Consider the following 25025-nt stretch of genomic DNA (forward strand, 5'->3'; position numbering starts at 1 on the left):
GAGGAACACCATCTCTGTAGATGTTCCTCCATCTGTGCTCTCTCCTTTCCGTTCCCTCATGTGTTCCTCAACAATGCAGATGTAGGCTTTAATTAATCCCACTGTGTCAATATTTGTCTTTAGATTCTCTTTGAACTTTCTTCCAGAGTCTGTAGTTTATCTGCATTGACAGCTGCCTGTGCCGTGACGGATTCTTAACGCATTACGCACATGCCAGTCTCAATCTGACTCACAGCACGCGTGTGAATGTAAGCAATAGAAATGAAAATAGAAAGATGAAAATAAACAGTAATCTAGCTCAAAACCTAAATTCGATCTGCATGTTGGCAAGCATCACTGCAGTGCGCGACTGCTCTGTATTGTGCTGTGAGGTTGCACACGTCTCAGCCCGAGGTATAAGAGCCCATCCTTGTAAATCTTCTAGGGTCAGGCGACTGAGGATTGAGCTTTCTTGAGATTAATGACTGTTAGAGGGCAGATTAAAGGCTCAAGACTCCAGATGGTTGAGGTCATTTCCAGCATGCTTGCTTCCAGATTGCTCACTCATAGATGCAGTTTTAAATCTGACTCTTCATTCAGTTCCCTTTCATAGATTCACATGACTATGGGAACACCCTCCAGGTGTGTTAATACCAGTGTTCACTCTCAGAAAAAAAGGTACAGTTCTGTCACTGGGACAGTACCCTAAGGTATAAAAGTGAAAAGGTACATCTTTGTAAAAGGTACATATTAGTACCTTAGGTACATCATAGTACCTTTTCGGTTTTGTACCTTATGCCGCATTCACACGGGGCATAGGCGTTAAAGGGGTACTTCAGCGCTGGGAAGATGAATCGGTATTTAAACTGGGTCATCAATGTAGTACAAATGTGAAATTATTTTTGAATTTGGTGCCTTCTAGACTGAGAAAAGACAGAAAATGTATTTTTGTCTCATGGGGATGAAAGACTACAATTCCCAGAATGCTTTGCTGCCCAGTGAGGCCATTCCCAAAGCCACCGCTACTGGATTACTGTGACTGAGTTGGAGAAGACACTACACTTAAAAACTGAGCGTGTCTGTTCAATATAATGAGTGAGTCGCCGCGCGAGTATCACAGCACTGAGCACTAACTGCAGGAGTGAGATAAATGAGCTGATGAGCTCTCATGATGAGAGCTGAGGTCATCGCGACTACACTCGCGGCATACATTCACAACGCGAGTTCAGTCTGGCGCGTTTCAGTTCATGCCTTTGCTAGCTTAACTTTCATAGAAATTAATTTGAGAAGTTAAAAGACTTACATTGCTCACCATATCTCCGTTTAAATGAGTGCCTGTAGCTGCGAGCTGAGCTCTGAGTGTGATCTCCATCCCCCATGAGCGGGTTCAAAACATGCGGAAATGGCTCCCTCTGCTGGCTGTAGTCTTTAGCCTTTGGCCAAACATTCCTCCTATGATGCAAAAATCGTCAATTTGCATCATAGGAGGAATTTTTCCAGAAATAAAATGCATAAATATCTTGTCTCAGGGGGATATGAAGGGAAGCACAATCATTTGAATTTGGGTTGTTTTTAACCCAGCATTTTTTAGCATTTTCATATCATTGGCCGTTGGCACAAACGTGCACCCACGGAGGCGATGCGTCACCAGATCCTCAAAAGGATCTGTCCGTTAATCCTCAGATTTCAGCTTTTCAGGATGACGGTTTATCTGCCTGTGCTTTTTGTGAAGCCTTGGATTATTTCATTATTGGATGTATCATGTTTCCTGTGACCCACGTAGAGTTTTATATTTCCTTTGTGTGGAACCAGCAGCCAACAGCGAAATCAACCAAAGCTTCTTGAGTACCGCATTGCTGTTTTCTACACTCTAAAAAAATGCCTTTAAACCATTTTTTTAACCAAATGGGTTGGGTTATTTTTAACTAGTGCTGGGTAGTTTTTCTGTAACATACCAGCGCTGGGTCAGTGTGACCCAATGTTTGGTGGTCTGTGCCAGACCAGTTGCAACTGGGTACATTTGTCAGTGGTCATTTTGTGTTCTGTTCTGAGAGAAAACGTCCTGAGGGGAAACTTCCTGAATGAAAGTAAGGTTTGTATTGCATTCCTATCAGATTATTAATGTACAACGAGGAGAATGTCTAAAGTCTCACATTTTACTTTTTTGTTTACATTTATGTTGCAGCTAACGTCTGCTAGGAACGCTAGCCGAACGACGCGCCGGCGCCTCCCGCCAAACGAATGCTCCAGGGCTGAAAAACGACGCAATATCGCCTATTTAACAAAGTTTCGTTTGCTCCAGTGACTATAATAGGAGCGCTGTTGATCTAGTGTCCTAGCGTCGCAGCTGTGGTCACGCTATTAATGGGACGAAATTTAGATGTCGGACTCGGACGGGTGTGATGGCATAAGGTAAAGCAGTTTTTTTATTTAAATTTTCAAAAAGTAATATATAAGATTGTCATTTAATGAACTGGAACAGTCTGATACCAGTTTTCCTCCCACTGATTCCCATTGGCTGCGCTTGCTGCTTCTGTCACGTCCTTTACTAACGTTTTTGAGTATTTTATTACTGTAAAAGACTGACTTGCCATTGAATAAAAAATATTATATATGACTATTTCTTCTAAACCTTCAATATCAAATTGACTGACCCAGCACTTTCAAAGAACAACCCAGCAAATGCGTTAAAGTATAAAACCCAACAAGCTGGGTAAAAATAACCCAGCATGTTCTAGCCAGATGGGATTTAAACTTTATCGGCTGGAGACCCAAGTTTGGTTTGAAGATGAGAAACGTCCCAATTTAGTATAAATGCTCCTCAATTATGGAATTTGCTGCCTCTTACACTACGAAACATCTCATCTGTGGGTGCACATAAGTCCCAGTTAAAAACATATCTATTTAACAAGCATTTTGGATAATGCAATTATATGTATTATGTGATGTGTATATAAATGTATATGTAAGTGTCTGAATGTGCTGTATTTGTGAAATTTGAGCTACGGAAAAGGCGCTATATAAATAAAACTTCTTCTTCTTCTTCAGTCACAATGTTCTCTCACCATTCCGGATTTTTAACACACACACTCACAGCGTTCGGCTGGTCTTGTGTCTATCAGAGCAGAAACGAAAGCTGATGATCTCCTGTATGTTTTTCTGTTTTTAGATGTTAAAAACACATTTACCCACCCATAGACCCTCCCCTCGAATAAATCAGGACAGAAGAGTTTAAAAATAGACAAAAGAGACGGATTAAAACACCAGATGTAAACGGGAATGTGTCTCCCTGGTCGACTTGTGATCCGATTGACCAAAATGCGTCTTAATACCGGCTGTAAACAAGGCCTAAGATTTCCCATTCTGTGTGTCCAGAGGGCCATTCCTAATCAAATGAAATTCTCCGGAAAAATTTTTTGGTTTGGGGGGTAAAATTTGTTATTTTGGCAAGGTCAAAATGGGTCTGTATATCACATAATTGAGGTCGCTTCACTTCAACCCGCGGACATGGAAAACAACCTTGCAGTGCAGTTGAGTTCTGTTGACATTTGACAACTAGTGTAATGCATCGCTCCGTTGCTCTGATTGATTGTAGGTCTGTCCAACTGAGGTCTTTCCTGGTTCGGTCGAAACACCCCCCATAATTAGAGAAGGGTCCAGCTGCGGCTTGGGCGTTCCCGTCATGAAACACACACACATAATGGTTTGTTTTGGCGTAGACATACACGTGCAAACACATGCGGGGATGATGGATCATTTAGGTGTAGAGATTCACGCGGAATCACACAGCGTAGACACACACACGGATAGCTCTAAATGCGAACACGGCAGATAACTTGGCTTTAGAAAGTGGCGTGTATGTTTACGCAAAGTCATGTTGCAAGATGCTAGATCTTATTTTGAAGCTTCTGTTTGAGAAAAATTAACTAGCGAATGTTGAACATATTAATCCGGATGTTGACAGCTAGCAGTTCAGCTGAAGAGGTGAAGAAGAAGAAGAAGAAGAAGGGGGCGTTCCAGTCTGCAAAAACGGTAACCCCCACCAGCACGATAACGCCCATTTGTGGCCGCAGTTGGATGATATTTCATAATCACAGCCCAATGGATCATTATCAGACTCATATTCTGACTAGAATTGAGTATGGACACATCAGGCTAATGACGTGTGCTGAGGATTGAGCGTATATTGAGTCAGGGCTTGTATTCAGGGGTTTTCCCTGCCGCTCAATCACCCATTCAAGAAGGTCTTTGACACACAGGCACAGAATGATACTATATGCCTCATATGCGACAGGCTTTCTCCAATCTGCACGCCTTGTGCCCCAAACAAATGATCAGGCATCCCCCCAGTTTTCCCCATTGAAACACCCTGAGTCACGAACTGGGGTTGCTTCCATTGTGACAGGTTTAGGTTCTCGGATCTGGTGTCTTCCCTGGCAGACCGATCTCATGAAATGGCGTATGTATGACACGCCATTTCGTATGACATTTTGGCGTGCTATCAAGACGCATATCAACGCCGTTTTATTCTATCCCCTTACACTGCCCCTACCCCTAAACCTACCCATCACACACACACACACACACACACACACACACACACACACACACACACACACACACACACACACACACACACACACAGCCCCTAAACCTACCCATCACACACACAGCCCCTAAACCTACCCATCACAGGAAACATTCTGCATTTTTTCTTTCTCAAAAAAAACTCCTTCTGTATAATTTAAAGATGCTTTCCTCATGGGGACCAAAAAATGTCCCGACAAGGATTTCGGATTTTCCCATCTTTGTGGGACATTTTGTCCCCATAACGTAGGGATTACCAGCCCACACACACACACCCCCTAAACCTACCCATCAAACACACACACACACACACACACACACACTGCCCCTTAACCCCCCCCCCCCCCCCCCCCCACACACACACACCCCTAAACCTACCCATCACACACACACTGCCCCTTAACCTACCCCCCCCACACACACACACACACATACTGCCCCTAAACCAACCAATCACACACACACACACACACACACACTGCCCCTTAACCTACCCCCCCCCCCACACACACACACACATACTGCCCCTGCCCGTAAACTTACCTATCACACACACACACTCATACTGCCCCTGCCTCTAAACCTACCCATCACACACACACACACACGCACACACACACACACGCACGCACGCACACACACACACACACACACACAGAGAGAGAGAGGTGGACAGTAACTAAGTACATTTACTCAAGTCCTGTACTTAAGTACACTTTTTGAGTATCTGTACTTTACTTGAGTATTATTTTTTCTGGAAACTTATGACTTTTACTTCACTACATTTGAAAGACAATATCGTACTTTTTACTCCACTACATTTCTATCAAGGTCGAAAGTCGTTTCTGCAGCAGCTCTGAAAGTCGGAGGATTTTTTTCCTTTTTTAAAAGTTTTTGTTGTTGTTGTTTCAGACAGTCTATCAGTAATCCCTCTTATAGGGTCATATACATTTTTCCAACATTTTTTGAACACTGATCTGTTCATAGCAAAATGGAAGAAGACGGTTCTTAGGCACAAGTGTGTGCACCCATAGCCATTCTTTGAAAGTATGTTTTAGTAAAAAAAAAAAAAAAATTAGTGTAGTTGGCACACACTTGATGCATGTCTTATAAAATATTAAAAATATAAATGTCTAGGAGAAAGAGAAGAGTAAAGTTGGGAGAATATCAGATGTGTATCAGTGTATTGGATCCGTGCATTCGGCCTTAAAGTGACAGCAGCTTTATAAAGAGCTTTATAACTTTTCTACAAGTATTTAAATGAGTTTAAGTTAGTCGCATGCTAATATGTCAGATGGAGCATCACTGACTGGCTTAAACCATGATGACAGTGTGAGAATATCAGATGTGTATCAGTGTATTGGATCCGTGCATTCGGCCTTAAAGTGACAGCGCTTTATAAAGAGCTTTATAACTTTTATACAAGTATGTCAGATGGAGCATCACTGACTAGCTTAAAGCATGATGACATAATGTGCATTTATACAACAATAAAAAAAAATGCATTGGCATAAAAAAGGAAATTTACTTTGATACTTAGGTAGTTTTGAAAACAAATACTTCTGTGCTTTTACTTGAGTAAAAATCTGTTTTTACAACTTTCACTTGTAGCGCAGTAATATTTGACCGGTAGTACTTTTACTTTTACTCAAGGAATAGAGTTGTGTACTTTCTCCACCTCTGCACACACATAATGGTTCGTTTCGGTGTAGACATTCACATGAAATCACACGGCATAGACATACACACGTATAGCTCAAAATACATACAGATAACAGACCACTTGGCTTTAGAAAGTCATGATGTCCCTGAAGGAGCATCCTAATCAGAGCAGATCCAAAATATGGGAAACGTTGGTTTTGTCTTTAGATTGGCTGTCAAGGTGCATGTGGCCATGATCGTTTGTTCCTTCTGGCACCTTGCATCTTTAGTAATGGAGACGTTTCACAGTTTTGTGTGTGTTTCACCTCTTTAAGATTTCATTCTTTCAGATGCTGTTTTCACTGGTTCGGTTTCTCAGTCTCGGTTGCTCAAGTCCTCCCACATTCCTCTGCCCCCACAGGTCTCCCTTCATTGTGTTATTTGGTTGTGAACTGTGGTGTTTTTGCATCTTTATGAGTATGTTACTAGTGCATCTCAGGAGGAGAAGACACCATCTTCACTGTACTATTGAAGTATTTGTCCAGAATTAAGCACTGCTTAGAAAGACATTTATTTGGAGACGAGCAACAAAGACAAATGCAATCTTATATAGGCTAATATTATAACTGGGAACATGCAAACATTGCAAAATGCAAACTGTACACCATCAAGTTGGGATTGCTTTCACGTGAGCACCATATCAGAGTTCACATTAACTGCACCCAAATCAAATAAGATTCTATTGCTATTGCTTTTGTGTTACCCAGATCCTGGGTCAGACGTGACAACCCAGTGTTTGGGTAGTTTTTGTGTTACCCAGATCCTGGGTCAGACGTGACAACCCAGTGTTTGGGTAGTTTTTGTGTAACTCAGATCCTGGGTCAGACGTAACAACCCAGTGTTTGGGTAGTTTTTGTGTAACTCAGATCCTGGGTCAGACGTGACAACCCAGTGTTTGGGTAGTTTTTGTGTAACGCAGATCCTGGGTCAGACGTGACAACCCAGTGTTTGGGTAGTTTTTGTGTAACGCAGATCCTGGGTCAGACGTAACAACCCAGTGTTTGGGTAGTTTTTACGTAACCCAGATCCTGGGTCAGACGTAACAACCCAGTGTTTGGGTAGTTTTTGTGTAACCCAGATCCTGGGTCAGATGTAACAACCCAGTGTTTGGGTAGTTTTTGTGTAACCCAGATCCTGGGTCAGACGTAACAACCCAGTGTTTGGGTAGTTTTTGTGTAACCCAGATCCTGGGTCAGATGTAACAACCCAGTGTTTGGGTAGTTTTTGTGTAACCCAGATCCTGGGTCAGACGTGACAACCCAGTGTTTGGGTAGTTTTTGTGTAACCCAGATCCTGGGTCAGACGTAACAACCCAGTGTTTGGGTAGTTTTTATGTAACCCAGATCCTGGGTCAGACGTAAGAACCCAGTGTTTTGGTAGTTTTTGTGTAACGCAGATCCTGGGTCAGACGTAACAACCCAGTGTTTGGGTAGTTTTGTGTTATTCGGATCCTGTGTCAGACGTAACAACCCAGTGTTTGGGTAGTTTTTGTGTAACTCAGATCCTGGGTCAGATGTAACAACCCAGTATTTGGGTAGTTTTTGTGTTACCCAGATCCTGGGTCAGACGTAACAACCCAGTGTTTGGGTAGTTTTTATGTAACCCAAATCCTGGGTCAGACGTGACAACCCAGTGTTTGGGTAGTTTTTATGTAACCCAGATCCTGGGTCAGACGTAACAACCCAGTGTTTGGGTAGTTTTTATGTAACCCAGATCCTGGGTCAGACGTAACAACCCAGTGTTTGGGTAGTTTTTATGTAACCCAGATCCTGGGTCAGACGTAACAACCCAGTGTTTGGGTAGTTTTTGTGTAACGCAGATCCTGGGTCAGACGTGACAACCCAGTGTTTGGGTAGTTTTTGTGTAACCCAGTGTTTGGGTAGTTTTTGTGTAACTCAGATCCTGGGTCAGACGTGACAACCCAGTGTTTGGGTAGTTTTTATGTAACCCAGATCCTGGGTCAGATGTAACAACCCAGTGTTTGGGTAGTTTTTGTGTAACCCAGATCCTGGGTCAGACGTAACAACCCAGTGTTTGGGTAGTTTTTGTGTAACGCAGATCCTGGGTCAGACGTAACAACCCAGTGTTTGGGTAGTTTTTGTGTAACTCAGATCCTGGGTCACCATATCAGAGTTCGCATTAACTGCACCCGAATCAAACGAGCTTCTATTGCTTTGCACTGTTTGATTATATATGCATTTCAGTTTGAGCAGGAGCTTATTGGATTCTTAGCTGACACCATTAGGATCGCTAGAGATTGTCTGTTGTTCTAATTTATGACACATATTGTGATAGCAATTATTGCATTCCTTGAGGGATTTTGTTGCTCAGATCATTTGGTTTCAAAAGAAATTGAAAAGAAATGTCTGTATTGCTGCAAATCTGAACAATTTGATACATAGTTGAGTAGAAAACCCAGAGAAGTAGGAAACTTTCACATTTGAACTCGTATCAGTCTAGGGGAACAAATGCGATATTAAAGCAATAGACGTGTCTTAAACATATGGGGGAGCTTTTTTTGGCGGGGGGGGGGAATTAGTCTTAATATTTAAAATAATTAAAGGATTAAAAGGGATTTAAAGGAAGGAAATAATAAATAAAAAAAACGGCAAAGTTTAATTTAAACTATTTACAAAGAACAAAACAAAATTCAAGCATGCCTATGTCTAATATGTCTAAAAGGCTAAATGTTTCTTGTCCCGTCACATTCAGTTATGAATTACATGAATCATGATTCATATTTTCTATTAAAAAAGGCAAAATTTTCAACCAGGCTCATTGGAAATACGTGACTCTGCCTACATTTTTGCAACACCCTAATTATGTACCTCCAGGTACGTTTACCTGCACTTTTGGGTGAAACGTCCACCGGAGGCGCTAACTGGTAATGTTTTTAAATATAAAATATAAAACCATCATCTCCGCGTGTATGCTACGCCGTGTGATTCCGCCAACCTGATCTCACAGAATGAATATTTATAGCCTAATTTTATATTTTGGAGTAACTAACTCCACTCCTACCCTAAACCTACACACTCTCAACCAATATAAAACACAATAACAGGCAAATAAATGTACAGTCACATGTATTAATTGCAAAAACTGACCAAAAAACTGAATAAAAGTATTAACTCATGTTGCATTCCAAGTCTTCTGAAGTCAGATGAGATCTTCATGTGAAGAACAGAGATGATATTAATGTTTTAGTTGCTGAATGATGATCGCGCTCCTTTGCGAACAGAACACACACACACGCACTCGTTCATTTATATTTCTAATTTCAAAATGATACACACGGCAAGTGACGCGATTGGTCACGAGACACACGAGAGCCAATGGCATTTTACAATCAAAGCGGACGTAATGACGCAATTGGTCACGAGACACACGACAGCCAATGCTGTCAAAGCTGACGTGACGTTTCTTCCGGCGGCAATATTTGAAATGTATTATTAATCTTTGGCGGATGGAGTCGACGTTCTGATCGCTTTTGGGGATTTTCTTCACACAAATCAATCGTTTGGCCTCGGAACATTTGGAGTATTTGTACTTTCTGAATAAATTATGTCTGCAGTCGTATCTGCCTGTTGTATCCTGATTTTTATAATACTCGAATGGGTAGGTTTAGGGAAGCGTTTGAGTAACACGTTCAAAATGTGTCTGAATATATGTGTGTGTCTACAAGGTAAATTGATTTATAAACATACTAAATCGTTTTTTTGAAACTGGTAAAAATGCAGAAGGATGGGTAGGTTTAGGGGCTGTGTGTGTGTGTGTGTGATGGGTAGGTTTAGGGGCTGTGTGTGTGTGTGTGATGGGTAGGTTTAGGAGCAGTGTGTGTGTGTGTGTGTGTGTGTGTGTGTGTGTGTGATGGGTAGGTTTAGGGGTAGGGGCAGTGTAGGGGGATATAATGGAAACGGCGTTGATAAACATGCTAAAAAGCAATTATGCGTCTTGATAGCACGCCAAAATGGCAGACGAATTGGTGTGTCATACATACGCCATTTCATGAGATCAGTTTGGGAATGGAGAAAAAACATTACCAGTTAGCGCCTCCGGTGGACGTTTCACCCAAAAGTGTAGGTAAACGTACCTGGAGGTACATATTTTGGGTGTTGCAAAAATGTAGGCAGAGTCACGTATTTCCAATGAGCCTGGGTTGAAAATTTTATAAAGTTGATTGACTGAATATTACTGTCAGCTTTACACATTTTTATCACATTTCTAGCAGTGAGGGAAGCAGGGTTGCCAGGTTTTCACAGCAAAACCTGTCCAATTGCAACTCAAAACTAGCCCAATGGTGTTTTTTGGGGGTTTCCTAGTCAAAAAAAAATGCATTCCGGGGGGTAAAATATGGTTTTTGCCATGGTTCCCTGCTAAAATTAGCATTTCCGGTGCTAAATATAACATAATTGGGGTCACTTTGTTATATTTTGAGGATAATTGTAAGTATTTTTAAGGTTGCCTTTCTGTACATCTGGCTGGAGGACTGCCGATGAAAATTAGCACTTTTGAGCTAACTCGGGTACATTTACATTATGTTTATTAATGTACATTATCCTCTTTTAAATAAATAAACAAATTTAAAAAAATGGGGGGGACATGTCCCGCTCAATGTCTGTGGTGGTTACGGCCATTGTAAGTCTTTCCTTACTTACGAAAGAGAAGGGAGCAAAAGAAAAGCTCAGATCATCAGCCCAGGGGCTTCCTCTTGCTCAGCATCAGCAGATAAGTTTCCAGGCCCTCTCTGTCACTGCCGATTTTAATTAGTAAAGCTGCTCCGCCGTCCCCACACCGAGAGCTGTGTGTTTTCATGCAAGAATGTGGAGGATTAGAAGGAATCGAGTGGAAGAGTCTGTCATTGGGATTAAAAATCCCATTATGATTATTGGGAGGATATATCCCGCTCAATGCCTGTGATGATGGTGACTTTGGCTCACTGGAGTTCATAGGCAGGCCGTATTGCTGAACAGCTGCGCCTGAACCCTATAAATAACACGAGCACACAATGCAACAAATCATACCGCTGGCCAGAGTGAAGGATCGACACTTACACTGTCACGGCTAAACCATTCAGTGCTTAGATGAAACATGCTGTAATATATCCACGACACACCTAAAGTCAACATGAAATGGCCATTTTACGGTTTCATTTCCAAATAAAACAGCAAAGTGATAGGATTGTGAAAAGTCTGTTCCATAACGTTTTTTCTTCTTCTTCAGAATATAATGCAATGATGGCATAGACAGAGTAAACCCAGCCTGATCTGCCTGATTTTAATTTCGCCCGGCAACTCGGTCTGGAAACCTGTACATTCATTTCTTCTGCTTCTGTTACACTTTTGCAGGAACCAATCACAGACTGGCTTATCGATCTGGTGCGCTATTGGCGGGTTTAACACGATGACGAATAGAGAAGCGATGTGTTGTTGCCCGTTGATCACGCCTCTTGTGCTCTGATTGGTTGAAGGACTATCCAATTGCGTAGAGTCATTTGAACTATGCCCATTGATCACGCTTCTTGTGCAGTTGAAAATACAGAGCAGACTTCCCAGACCAATGTTCAGTCTTAAATTAAGCTTGGTCTGGTGAAAGCCAAACAAATGATGATGCACATTCTAAAAAATCTAGGGTTATTTCAGCCTTTTGGGTCATTTTTTTGGGGGTTATTTTTTCAGTGTTTGGGTAGTTTTTGTGCAACTCAGATCCTGGGTCAGACGTAACGACCCAGTGTTTGGGTAGTTTTTGTGTCACTCAGATTCTGGGTCAGACTTAACAATCCAGTGTTTGGGTAGTTTTTGTGTCACCCAGATCCTGGGTCAGACGTAACAACCCAGTGTTTGGGTAGTTTTTGTGTAACTCAGATCCTGGGTCAGACTTAACAATCCAGTGTTTGGGTAGTTTTTGTGTCACTCAGATTCTGGGTCAGACTTAACAATCCAGTGTTTGGGTAGTTTTTGTGTCACCCAGATCCTGGGTCAGACGTAACAACCCAGTGTTTGGGTAGTTTTTGTGCAACTCAGATCCTGGGTCAGACGTGACAACCCAGTGTTTGGGTAGTTTTTGTGTCACCCAGATCCTGGGTCATACGTGACAACCCAGTGTTTGGGTAGTTTTTGTGCAACTCAGATCCTGGGTCAGACGTAACAACCCAGTGTTTGGGTAGTTTTTGTGTTACTCAGATCCTGGGTCAGACGTGACAACCCAGTGTTTGGGTAGTTTTTGTGTTACTCAGATCCTGGGTCAGACGTAACACCCCAGTGTTTGGGTAGTTTTTGTGCAACTCAGATCCTGGGTCAGACGTAACAACCCAGTGTTTGGGTAGTTTTTGTGTTACTCAGATCCTGTGTCAGACGTAACAACCCAGTATTTGGGTAGTTTGTGTGTTACTCAGATCCTGGGCCAGACGTAACAACCCAGTGTTTGGGTAGTTTTTGTGTTACCCAGATCCTGGGTCAGACGTAACAACCCAGTGTTTGGGTAGTTTTTGTGTTACCCAGATCCTGGGTCAGACGTAACAACCCAGTGTTTGGGTAGTTTTTGTGTTACCCAGATCCTGGGTCAGACGTAACAACCCAGTGTTTGGATAGTTTTTGTGTTACTCAGATCCTGGGTCAGACGTAACAACCCAGTGTTTGGGTAGTTTTTGTGTAACGCAGATCCTGGGTCAGATGTAACAACCCAGTGTTTGGGTAGTTTTTGTGTAACGCAGATCCTGGGTCAGATGTAACAACCCAGTGTTTGGGTAGTTTTTGTGTTACTCAGATCCTGGGTCAGACGTGACAACCCAGTGTTTGGGTAGTTTTTGTGTAACCCAGATCCTGGGTCAGACGTAACAACCCAGTGTTTGGGTAGTTTTTGTGTAACGCAGATCCTGGGTCAGATGTAACAACCCAGTGTTTGGGTAGTTTTTGTGTTACCTAGATCCTGGGTCAGACATAACCCAGTGTTTGGGTAGTGTTTGTGTTACCCAGATCCTGGGTCAGACATAACCCAGTGTTTGGTTAGTTTTTGTGTTACTCAGATCCGGGGTCAGACGCATAGGCGTAATCTGCGGGTGGGACATGTCCCCACCACTTTTTTAAAACATCTTGCTTCAACGATGAACCTAACTAATACAAACAAAACATCTCTGGTTAACTAGAAGAGTATCATTTCATTCGTTTGTTAAATAAGAGGCGATCGCTCGTTGCCGCTGTTATCAGTGCTGCAGATTTCTCTCGCTCATGCAGTCTTCACACAGACGAGCGCTTTAATCTAACGCTTAACGCCGTTGCAGACTTTCTATTTGTTTCGGTCAGTTTACGAAACAAAATGCACAAAAACTGTTCCTGCTCTTGATGTACAACCACTGATGGTATTCGGTTTTGATGAGAGAAAAAATAGGCTACGAGGGCAGATTAGAAACGAGAACTTTTGACAAGTTTAACAGACTAGACCAGGGATTATAAGCAAAGTGTGCAAATCTAATTGCCTTTATTCACGTGAAAAATCTTGGCACAACGCTATATTGTGTTTAGATGCAATAGTTAAACGAGATCTATATCAATAAATGAACTAGGCCTATTTAATTGATTTCCGGACATCTTAATACTAATTTTTCTGGAATTGTTATTGTACATATTTTACATCTGATATAACTTTGTATCAGCAATGCAACCCCCTTAATACGCCACATAGTGCATATCATATGCACGTGAGTTGTTGTATGTTGTATTTTGATGTATGAGCGCCCCTCACACGTCAAAATGAGCTTTGGCGTGCATATAGTACACAGTTTTTTGCGTGCATATGATACGCAATTTATGTCCCACCCACTTTTTAAAACAAAGTTACGCCACTGGTCACACGTATCAACCCAGGCCTTGAGTTATTTACTGTGGGCTTTTTGGGACCTTTTCAGGAGAGAGCAGTGCAGCTCCGTCAAACTGGGCCAACGGCCAGATGTGCCAAATGATCCTTCAGCCTCATCTGATTCGACCTGTGCAGTGTTTATCATTACATTAAACAGCAGGATCCATTTTAAGATGTGTTTGAGTATTTGAGATGGTTGTCTGTACTGGTTTCAGGCCTTCTAGAGTCTGGTTCACTTTCTCTCATCATACACCGGCTCAGGGATGTTGATGTTTCAGACTCCTGCACATTTCCAGCTCTCATTATTTGTGTGAATTTTTGTATCGCTTCCATAATAACTGAGCTGAAAAGATATATAAACGTGTTGGTCCCTCACTGGAGCAAAGTGTGAGCTGCTCAGTGTGCCGGCGCAATCTTAATTAGATAGATTAGACACAGCAGCACAAAGGCTGGTTGTGTAATCTGCTTTGACTGAGCTGGTTAGAGGTTTGTCCTGGTTTTCATTTCGGCCTTGCCTATCATATGTTCACGCTTTGACATCTCGCTGGAGAGAACGCAAGAGCAAAATCATGAAAGAGAGAAACCGGGAAGAAGCATGATAGCAGAGGGTTCAGTGAAAAGAGACTTTGGGGGGCAAGGATTTAATAATCTGATCTATTGCTTCCACTTTTCTTTACTCTCACTAAGCAAAGCAGATCTGCCAAATTCAACACTTCAAAAGAATGTTACCAGTGATTATAAGACGAAATATAAAAATAAAAGGATCGCATGTTTTTTACTAGGTTTGGGCCAGATTTACTAACAGCCTGCCCCTGTGCAATCCCTCTTTTGTGGTTAAAAACTACTGTCAAGATTTACTAAAGACATGCAGTGATGATTTAGCACTGAAAAGGTCCGGACAGGGTTATTTGTGAGGGTGATCATATGCATTTGTAGGAGTTTCCCCTTCAGACACAAAATTTAAGGGAGGAGAATATTTAAATAAATCATGCAAGATGATTTACTAAGGTTGGTGCTCGTCAATTGACTGGTGTTGGCCCCATAATTTACCGCCCAAAAAACACATCTTAAAGGATTAGTTCACTTCAAAATTACATTTCCTGATAATTTTCTCACTCCCATCTCATCCAAGATGTTTGTGTCTTTCTTTCTTCAGTCGAAAAGAAATTAGGTTTTTGGGGAAAACATTCCAGGATTTTTCTCCATATAATGGACTTCACTGGGAACGGCTGAAGGTCCAAATCAGTGCCGTTTCAGAGGAAGAGCTTCAGAGACTCCGACCGATCCCAGACGAGGAACAGGGTCTGATCCAGACAAACCATCGTAGCCTAGAAATCTAGACGCACCCTAGCGGCAGCAAATGTAATTTGCAGCAATAAACCAATAAAGACTAGCACTTAACTATCCAATTAAATTTTCTTTTTGTTTGGGGAAAAATAATAATTGTGTACTGTGCTTGATTAACTAAGGGTGCGTTCACACTTGTCATGTTTAGTTCGATTAAAACGAACCCTGGTGCGATTGCTCGGTTAGTGCGGTTCAGTTGAACATATGTGAACGCTGCCATCCGAACCCTGGTGCGCACCAAACAAGCGGACCGAGAGCGCTATAAAGATGGGTCTCGGTCCGCTTCCAAACGAACTCTGGTGCGGTTCGATTGATATATGAACGCAACACGGACCAAAGACATGTAAACGAACCAAAAACCGGACGTAATGTCACAAGATGCAACGCATAATGCAGCTGATTTGACGACGCAGAAAGATCGGTGTATCCAAAATAAGTAACTTTAACGTTAGAGGGCAAACGTAGAGCAACGAGGAAGTGCCTCATCAATATTTGGTCAGACGAGCATGTTTCGAAAATGCTAGAAAAAACGCACAAAAAGCACACCTGGCTCTTCTCATCAAAGTTCCTGTGTTGCCCATTATTATCAGGTACAGACGACAGAACGCCCGTCTTTTTTCTGCACAACGGAGGAAATCCTGCTGCTGTTTTGAATGTTTTGAACATTTTATGAGCTCTTCATGAGTTCTCAGCGGGTAAAAATAATGCCATATGTACATGCATAAAATTATCGCGTTTAATCCAGCACACAGCGTTGTTTTGAATGTTTTGAGCATTTCATAAGCTCTTCATGAGTTCTCTGGTAAAAAATAATGCCATATGTACACGCATAAAATGCCCGCGCTTGTAATCCGCACACAGCATTGTTTTGAATGTTCGGTAAGCGAGCTCCTACGTCATATAAGCCGACCAATCAGGTTGTTACAGTCTCCCTATGCCTTTGGTTCGGTAACTTTAGGTTTGCTGTTAAAAATGCCCGTGTGAACGCTAAGCGGACCAGGACTATATGTTTTGTTTTTGTTTTTTGGTCCGAACCAAACTAACCGAACTACAAGTGTGAACGCACCCTAAGACTTCTTACAGCACTTACAGGTTGTTGCCCTTGTTTGTTTCGCTGCTTCTATTGCTCTCCCCTTTTTGTAAGTCGCTTTGGATAAAAGCATCTGTTAATGATTAAATGTAAATGCAGTAGGGTCGTCTAGCAACTCTCCACTGGCTTGCGAGCATGAAAAACCAAACTAACGGGTAGACTTTGCTGGTCATTTTGGAAATGATATGGCTGTGTATGTGTTCTTCTGTCCTATCAGTTTGTCTAGATCAGACCCTGTTCCTCGTCTGGGATCGGTCAGAGCCTCTGAAGCTCTTCCTCTGAAACGGCACTGATTTGGACCTTCAGCCGTTCCCAATGAAGTCCATTATATGGAGAAAAATCCTGGAATGTTTTCCTCCAAAAACCTAATTTCTTTTCAACCGAAGAAAGAAAAACACAAACATCTTGGATGAGATGGGAGTGAGAAAATTACATCTCTGACCTGTTTCAGCTGCGTACGTCTTCACGTAGTCTAAGATCAACAGGTCAAAGATTTTTAGTTGCCCCCCACACACATTTTAAAACAAGAGGGGACCGTTCATTTCAAGCTGTGGCACTTAGACTGTGGAATGCATTGCCTTCTCCCTTACGCTGCCTGGACTCGGTGGAAAATTTTAAAACACAGTTGAAAACTCTTCTATTTAAAGAGGCTTTTATCTAGAGTGTAGGGTTTGGCTGGTCTTTTGTGTATTTCAGTTTATTTTCATTTATACTTATTGTTTTTGTTACTTATTTTGACTAGAACTGTAATGTTGTGTATTTCCTCTTTTTGTTGTGATTTTTATCTATGAAAAGTGCTATACAAATACATTTTACTTACTTACTACTTACTTACTATCGGACAGGAATTTAAATTTTTGGAATCGCACTCTCATGCTAATTTTCCCTGTTTAGTAAATCTGGCCCTTATCTTAATAAACTAACTTAAATTAGCATGAAAGCACAATCCCATAAAAGAACTGATGGGAGTGGAAAGTTCTGCACATGATCTACTGACGACGCATAAATTATTTAAATTAATGACCAACACAATCGACTAGTTAACGTCTGATTGAAGACATACTTTTTTTGAGTGCCAGTAAATTGACAAGCATAAACCCTAGTAAATCATCCTGCGTGATTCATTTAAATATTCTTCTGTGCTTGCAAATTGGTATTCAATATGGAAATTTCTCTCATGAATGAGGCTCTGAAATTGAGACATGAAACACTGCCTTATCTAAATACAGCATTCACTGTTGCTTTCGTTTAAACTTGACTTCATTTTATTGATGTAACAGGAAATGTGTTTGTACAGTATAACATTTTTGGCCTGTCTCAATAGTGCGCAAATACATTACATACATACATTTGTTTTATATTTAGGACAAAATACTTGGTGAATAATTATGTTTTATTCATGCTTTCATAAAGATACTTCGAGGCTAGCACTATAAACAATGCCAAGCATAACCTTCTATCAGGAAATTAACTCTTTCCCTGCCAAACACAGAATTTTTGGGGGTTTCTGTTGTTCCACTGTTATACGCTAGGGGGACACATCTTCTGACAGAGTAACACAGGCGAAGAAGAAGCAGAAACATGTGATAGCAAATGTAATCATATGCATATGTAAAACAATGCAATCACCAACAATTAACTGCTTATAAATCAAAACTTCCTAAAGTTACTGAATTAAATGTCCACCGACGAGCTACAGGACTGTAAAGCTTTGGGTTGAATTTGTTGATGTATCCGATCCAGATGCAGTCTTTGACAAAAAACAGGATTCTCTCAGCCTTTTGCTCAAAATGTTGCTTTTTTATGAAATTGACCATCATTTAAGAATGCATGAAGCTAGAATAAAACACGTTTTTATTTTTAAAAGCAGAGGGTCTGTTCTTTTTCTTTTTCTTTTTGTTTACGTATATTTTACTCAACAAAATATTCTAGGGGCCATAAAACGACTGTGAAAATGATCAAAAACACCAGTGCTGGTGGGGAAAGAGTTAAGATTAAGGGATTCGTTTCATTTCTGATTGACATAAATTACTGGTTGATATTTATTATCCCGAATGGCATCTCATAACTAAAGCCCACTGTGAGATTGTGTGTTCCAGTTTATAATTCAAGCTTGAGGTTACATCAGATGTGTTTGTAGGAAATACCTGAAATTTAAAGCTCTAAAAGACACAAATCACAAAAATAACAAATCTCATCTTCATAAATCAAAAATATAGTGTCACTTAAAAATGCAAACATCAATTACTGAATTTAATTGATGATCCATACTCATTTACATGTATTCTCATTACATTTGAATAAGATAAAATTAAATATTAGTATATGAAAAATGTGAGACTGAAATATTTGACTGATAATAAACAACATGATGAGGCTATGGCTCAACTGAACTGGAAACGTGTGTGAACTTCGGACTCACATCCTCTAACCTCACACAAATATAACACTGAAAGCTTCTACGCAGTCCTGATACATTCGTTCTGCCCAATGAATGCCTACTTGCTTTATAACCTGCCTTGACACTGTTCACTATGTGTAATCCCAGTTACAAACTAAAATAGACACACAAATATACTCAAAGTAAAACAACTTTTCCTCCAATGGAAATATTCCGTATTATCACACTAGTCGCATTTCCATTACAGATTTACGCACAACTTTTGCGATATTTCCGAATGCGAAAGGATGGCGTTTCCATTAACCAATGCTATGCGACTAAAACTTTTTCCCCTCTCTCTCACAATAAGTCATTCCAAAAATTATGGATGTTGGTAGGTTTATGTATATCCCAGCCGCCACACTAACCGTGTGTGTGTGTTTCTCCCTCATATCAGCTTCAAGGTCTTAATGATCATTTGTGTCATTTCCTAGTTGTTTAGTATACAATATTCCAGTAATTCTATTTTCTTTATGAGTTTAATAAAGGACTCGGTCTCGATAACACACTGCGTTATCTTTAAAGATTGATCGACTTTTATGTACACCAGGTTTCCATTGCAGTTATGTGAAAATGTCCTTTTTCGAATTGCCAGAAAAACCACTTCATCCGAGCATAAACCTCTTTGCGATATATGAGTGTTTTCAAAATTGATGTGTTTCCATTTGGGCGTATTTTCAATTTGCGCAATTTAAAGGGTAATGGAAACACGGCTAGTGACACTTGAATACCCAGATGCAGTAACTGCATCTATTGGTAAAGAGGGTTTTATAAACTTTAGTTACACTTTATTTGAATGTAACATAGTTGTAACATTGTAATTACCAACATAAGAACTGAGTAATATTAATTAACTACATGTACTTACTATAGTCAGGGTTTGGTCTAGGGTTAGTTCAACCCTCTACAATGCAAGTAAATCACTCACATGCAAGTAAATCTTTACTCTGGGCTACTAAATAATGCCCATCAATAGCCATTGGCTAATAAATGCTTAGTTTACTCGCCAGTGTGTGTGTGTTAGAGGTTAAGAATAGGTTTAGCATATATATACTGTCACTTGCTTAACACTCATAGAAACAGTTTCGCTCTCCGTCAAGCGATCTGTACTATTGAAATTCAGCTCAAAACAACAAAAACAAACAAATTCGCAGCGTCCCTGACGTAGCGTAAACTCGCTGTCGATTTGCTGAGAGCGCTGTTTCTCACACACGCAAAGAGAGTCTGACATAACACGCAGAATCGATGCGCTACATGTTAACAATATTCTTTGTTGTGTTTTCTTGTCAAAATACCCGAGTTCATTTTGAGTTATTCAGCTTTTAATAACAAGCAGAAGATATGCTGTTTTTTCCGGAAGTCTCCCTGTTTTTATTTCAACAAATCAGTTTGCGCGAATGCAGACAATGTGATTAATATTCATGAACCCAGAAGCTCATCAATCCTTAGTGCGTTGTATTTAGTCATTGGTAGTAGTATTATTATCTTATTACTATTAGAATTTTTTTTACAAAAACACTAAATGACCAACAATATCTTAAGCACCACCACCAAGGTTTAGTTAAAACATCACACACACATATATATATATATATATATATATATATATATATATATATATATATATATATATATATATATATATATATATATATATATATGGTAGGGCTGTCAAATGATTATATCGCGATATATAAAAGTTTGTTTACATAATAAGTGTGTATACTCTGTTATTATGTATATTTGAATACACCGATATACATGACAAATTATTATAGGAAAAAAACAATTCTTCTTAAATATATAATTATAATTATACACTTAATTATACACACACATTATTTAAACATTAACTTTTATTTTGGATGTGATTAATCGTGATTAATTGATTTGACATCACTAAGCTCTCTCTCTCTCTCTCTCTCTCTCTCTCTCTCTCTCTCTCTCTCTCTCTCTCTTATATCTCTCATATATATATATATATATATATGTGGTGATTCTATTGCCAAGGTGTGCTTAGAGGGTTGTAGTCACTTGTAATTAATTATGCCTAATGTACTGTTATTACTATAGTAAGTACATGTACGGACATGTAACCACGTCACCTTAAATTAACCTTACCTTACCTAACCTTTTTAAAGCCAAGTGGATTCCCTATTCTTTGGGCCCATTAAAGGGTTACACGTGATAATAATGACCTAAAATCACATACATCTATATATTTCTTATGAAAAAATGGCCAACAGCTCAAAGGCTTTATAATACGTCCAACAATTTGACTGACATTAGAGAAGCCCTTTCAAAAAATATTTACAAAATAAGTAACCCGGTTGCCTTACAATTTTAAGTTAATTGAAATAAAAAATCTTGAGTTAATACAATGAACATGTTTGAGAATCGACAACCTTTATTCAAATATGATTAAAAGGTTTTGTAACCATATTGGGTAATTGTGTGTGTTTTATTTGTGATGATGATGCATTGCCAAAATATGCTATTTTCATGATTTATCACATTTTGTGTTCAGATACAATAATATTTTGAGTTTCTATTTAAAAAACCAATTTCCTTCATTGTATCAATTCAATTTTTTTATTTCAATAAACTCAAAATTTTAAGGCAACCAGGTTACTTATTTTTTAAAGTTAAACCAACAAAAAATGTTTACAGTGTATAGATTAGCAGTTCATTTCTGACCTTCAGCTCGACAAAATATAGCAACAGCTTGTGTTTCCCAAAAAGGAAAAGGGGAAGGCAGTCTCTTGGTGAGGGGAAGATCAATGGGGGTCGAAAGGTTAGATGATGAGAGGAAAGTCTGGGATTGTGATCTAGAAGCTTCTCTGGGAGTCTGGGAGGATACGCTGGGACACACAGGTGTAAGTTCACTCACGGTAGAACACGTATTCGGTGTAGTTGGCCCAAATTTTGTCATCAGTTTGCTCATGGGCGAAGGCGCAGGTCCCTGTTGAGTTGCAGGCCACCATGTGGAAGCCGGAATCGGCCAGCCTGTCAAAAGCCTGCTCCAAGAAAGTAAACTTGAGGTAATAGCGCGACGTGTAGCGCTCTGGGGGGCGGTCAGGGTCGCGGCTCTCATTCAGCGTTTCCCCAAAAACCTCCTTGGCGAGAGAAGTCTTCCCGCACACCATAATCCGAGCCACTCGTCGAAACTTGGCATCTGTTTGACTATCACGGCCGAGAGTGTAGGAGCCCCGGTAGCCAATGGTAATGAACCCGGAGCATTTTCCATCGCCCGGGGCCAAATTGGAACATGCGGCGGCCCCAAGGGAGGCCAAATTACGGCCAATATCTGCGCTCGGGGAGGAATCCTCTGGGTCGCTTTGGCACCCTTCGTCTCCCAAAGAGTTCTGTTTGCTGATTTTTGGTGCCAACATTTTCACAAGTTCTGGGAGGTTGAAGAATTCGGCCTCCCGCTGCAGCCGTCCTCGCTCTGGGAAATGGTCGGGAAGGACGAGCTGTTGGTCCCGCATATAGTCCAGAATGTAGCGGAACAGGAAGCCATCTCTGTCGACGAAAAAGCGACCCTTGGTGTCACGGGCCAGGCTTTTGGTGCTCTTCTGGCTGAACATTTGCCACAGGAGGGAGTCTGGCACGCTTGTTAAAGTCGAGTAGCGGGTTATATACACCTGACCCCCCACGTTTAGCTCAATAATTTCTGGAAAGGCCAGTTCTTCTACGGCGTTGTCGGGTAAAGCCATATCTAAAGCCAAAAATAAGACGACACTTGGTGAAGGATTTAACAAGTCAACAGCAATTCACACTGTGTAGATAAATGTAGGCAAGATGTCCCAATGAGCTCTCCAGTTTGCAAAACACAATTTATGCATAATAATCCTTCAGAAAATGCGATGTAAATTAGCATGCATGGCTCAGAAAAAGCTCAAACACGTGACTAGCAAAATGCACAGTTTTCAGATGATGTCCCTTTCATTTGTCCATAGTCGAAGGTTCCCAATTCACAGACACCTACCGTCAGTCACACACACAGTACAAGCACTGTTGAAAATGCCATCTAAAGGGCTGGTTTTGCGTACGTGTCCGTGGAGGAAGTAGATGTAAATAATAACGCGTTATGATGATCCATTTCTCAGCGCAGGTTGAGTGTAACGGGACTCCTCTCGCACTGCGCGCACTGCAACTGGACCATAATAATTCCGCGCGCTGGCCACGCCCCTGTAGTGTGACGTCTCGACGCTAACCCCGCCTCCGCGTTTGTCACGTCATCCGCACTTGTGTCTAATGCATGAGATAAAAAATTTTTTTTGATGTATGAAGTTTGCTACTGTGATGGCTGAATGTTTGTAATTTGATTTCTAAAATAAAAAAATATATTTAAAAAATCCATTCGATAAAAACCCGAATTGCTCTACCAGAAGTCTTTTAATCTGTCATGTCTATTTTATTGTCTCTTAAACCTATCGGTGCAATGATTAATACATAATATTAATCATTATGAATCAGTTAGAATCAGGCAGATAGGAATCTATCTGGAATTCTCTTTACAACTGTTCCTAATTTTATTTTTACACATTGTATTCTTTTTCTTATGCATTTGTTATCCCTATTTTAATATATTTCTATGTAAAGCACTTTGAATTACCATTGTGTATGAAATGTGCTATATAAATAAACTTGCCTTGCCTTACTAGCCTAAAAACACGTTGTTACTAACATTATTATTATTCAGTCGATCTAATGTTTTATTTCCTGCATTTTATTCACATTAGCAAATCTGTTAATCATTTTCAACACATTCAGCTTAATAACGTACCAATAAAATACATCTAAATAGGATTGCTGCACAATGATAAAATTGAATGAAACACTGACATCTAGTGGATAAAAAACTCATGTTTTAGAATTACACACACACACAAACACACACACACACGTGGGTATGACATAGGTATTACAAGAACAAGAGGAGGGTGACTTATGAGGACATTACCCATGTCCCCATTTTTCAAAAGACTTATAAATCTTACAGAATGTTTTTTTTTTTTTTTTTTTTTTTGAGAAAGTGTTGATCCTGTGATGGGTAGGTTTAGGGGTAGGGGCAGTGCAGGGTATAGAAAATACGGTTTGTCCCGTATAAAAATAAGGCCATTAGCCTAAGCCTATGTCCCCACAAAAACAAACATCTGTGTTCTGATATGACACACACACACACACACACACACACACACACACACACACACACACACACACGTCTGGTTCATTATCTTTGTGGGGACTGTCCATAGATGTATTGGTTTTTATACCATACAAACCGTATTTTCTGTCCCCTTACACTGCCCCTGCCCCTAAATCTACCCATCACAGGAAACATTCTGCATTTTTACTTTGCTCAAAAAAACTCCTTCTGTATGATTTATAAGCATTTTGAAAAGTGGGGACTGCTGGCTGGTCCCCACAATCTCAGGTTTTACTATCCTTATGGGGACATTTGGTCCCCACCGTGTAATATAAACAAGGACACACACACACACACACACACACACACACACACACACACACACACACACACACACACACACACACACACACACACACACACACACACACACACACACACACACACACACACACAGGAGTTTGTCTTTGGTAATTGTAATGGCAAGACAGCCAATTCAAACTCTTCTGTCCTTTGGTGAAAAATATTTATTCAATATTATATAATGGTGTATTTAAACAATCATGTTTACTGTTGGATAAAAATACTGTTTTTTCTTCTAAGAATATTAGTTCTCAAAATTGTATTTTGTTTACAAATGACACACACAAGCCCTCATATGAATAAACATTAATAAGAACCAGTTGAACACTGATGTGCATAATGTAAAACACTCCTTCAATCATCGTGACTTAGGTCTTTTTTTTGGTTCAGTGTTACAACTGTGTTGTAAAATATTTTAGAATATTGTTTTTATACACAAATCTATTTTATTTTTCCCATAAAAACAGTCTACATCATTATATCCAACACAAAGTGATACAAAACAACAGAAG

The 25025-nt window shown here is 40.3% G+C and overlaps 1 protein-coding gene across 2 annotated transcripts in view; it reads right to left on the reverse strand.

The window, feature by feature from the left end:
• kctd12b (potassium channel tetramerisation domain containing 12b) overlaps positions 1-23180 on the reverse strand; it is a 55684-nt gene extending 32504 nt beyond the window's left edge. The window contains exons 1-2 of one of the 2 annotated variants that reach the window (XM_067456875.1): positions 22987-23180; positions 20973-22716 (exon numbers count right to left, since the gene is read on the reverse strand). In XM_067456875.1, coding sequence (XP_067312976.1) covers positions 21881-22714 — 834 coding nt within the window. In that variant the 5' untranslated portion in view covers positions 22715-22716; positions 22987-23180 and the 3' untranslated portion in view covers positions 20973-21880. Of the gene's footprint in view, positions 1-20972 lie in introns of those variants that run through there. The other variant, XR_010908312.1, reaches the window with a different exon arrangement.
• Positions 23181-25025: the final 1845 nt, after the last annotated feature.

Source organism: Pseudorasbora parva, chromosome 11 (genome assembly GCF_024679245.1).
Source record: "Pseudorasbora parva isolate DD20220531a chromosome 11, ASM2467924v1, whole genome shotgun sequence".
Classification (NCBI taxonomy): domain Eukaryota; kingdom Metazoa; phylum Chordata; class Actinopteri; order Cypriniformes; family Gobionidae; genus Pseudorasbora; species Pseudorasbora parva.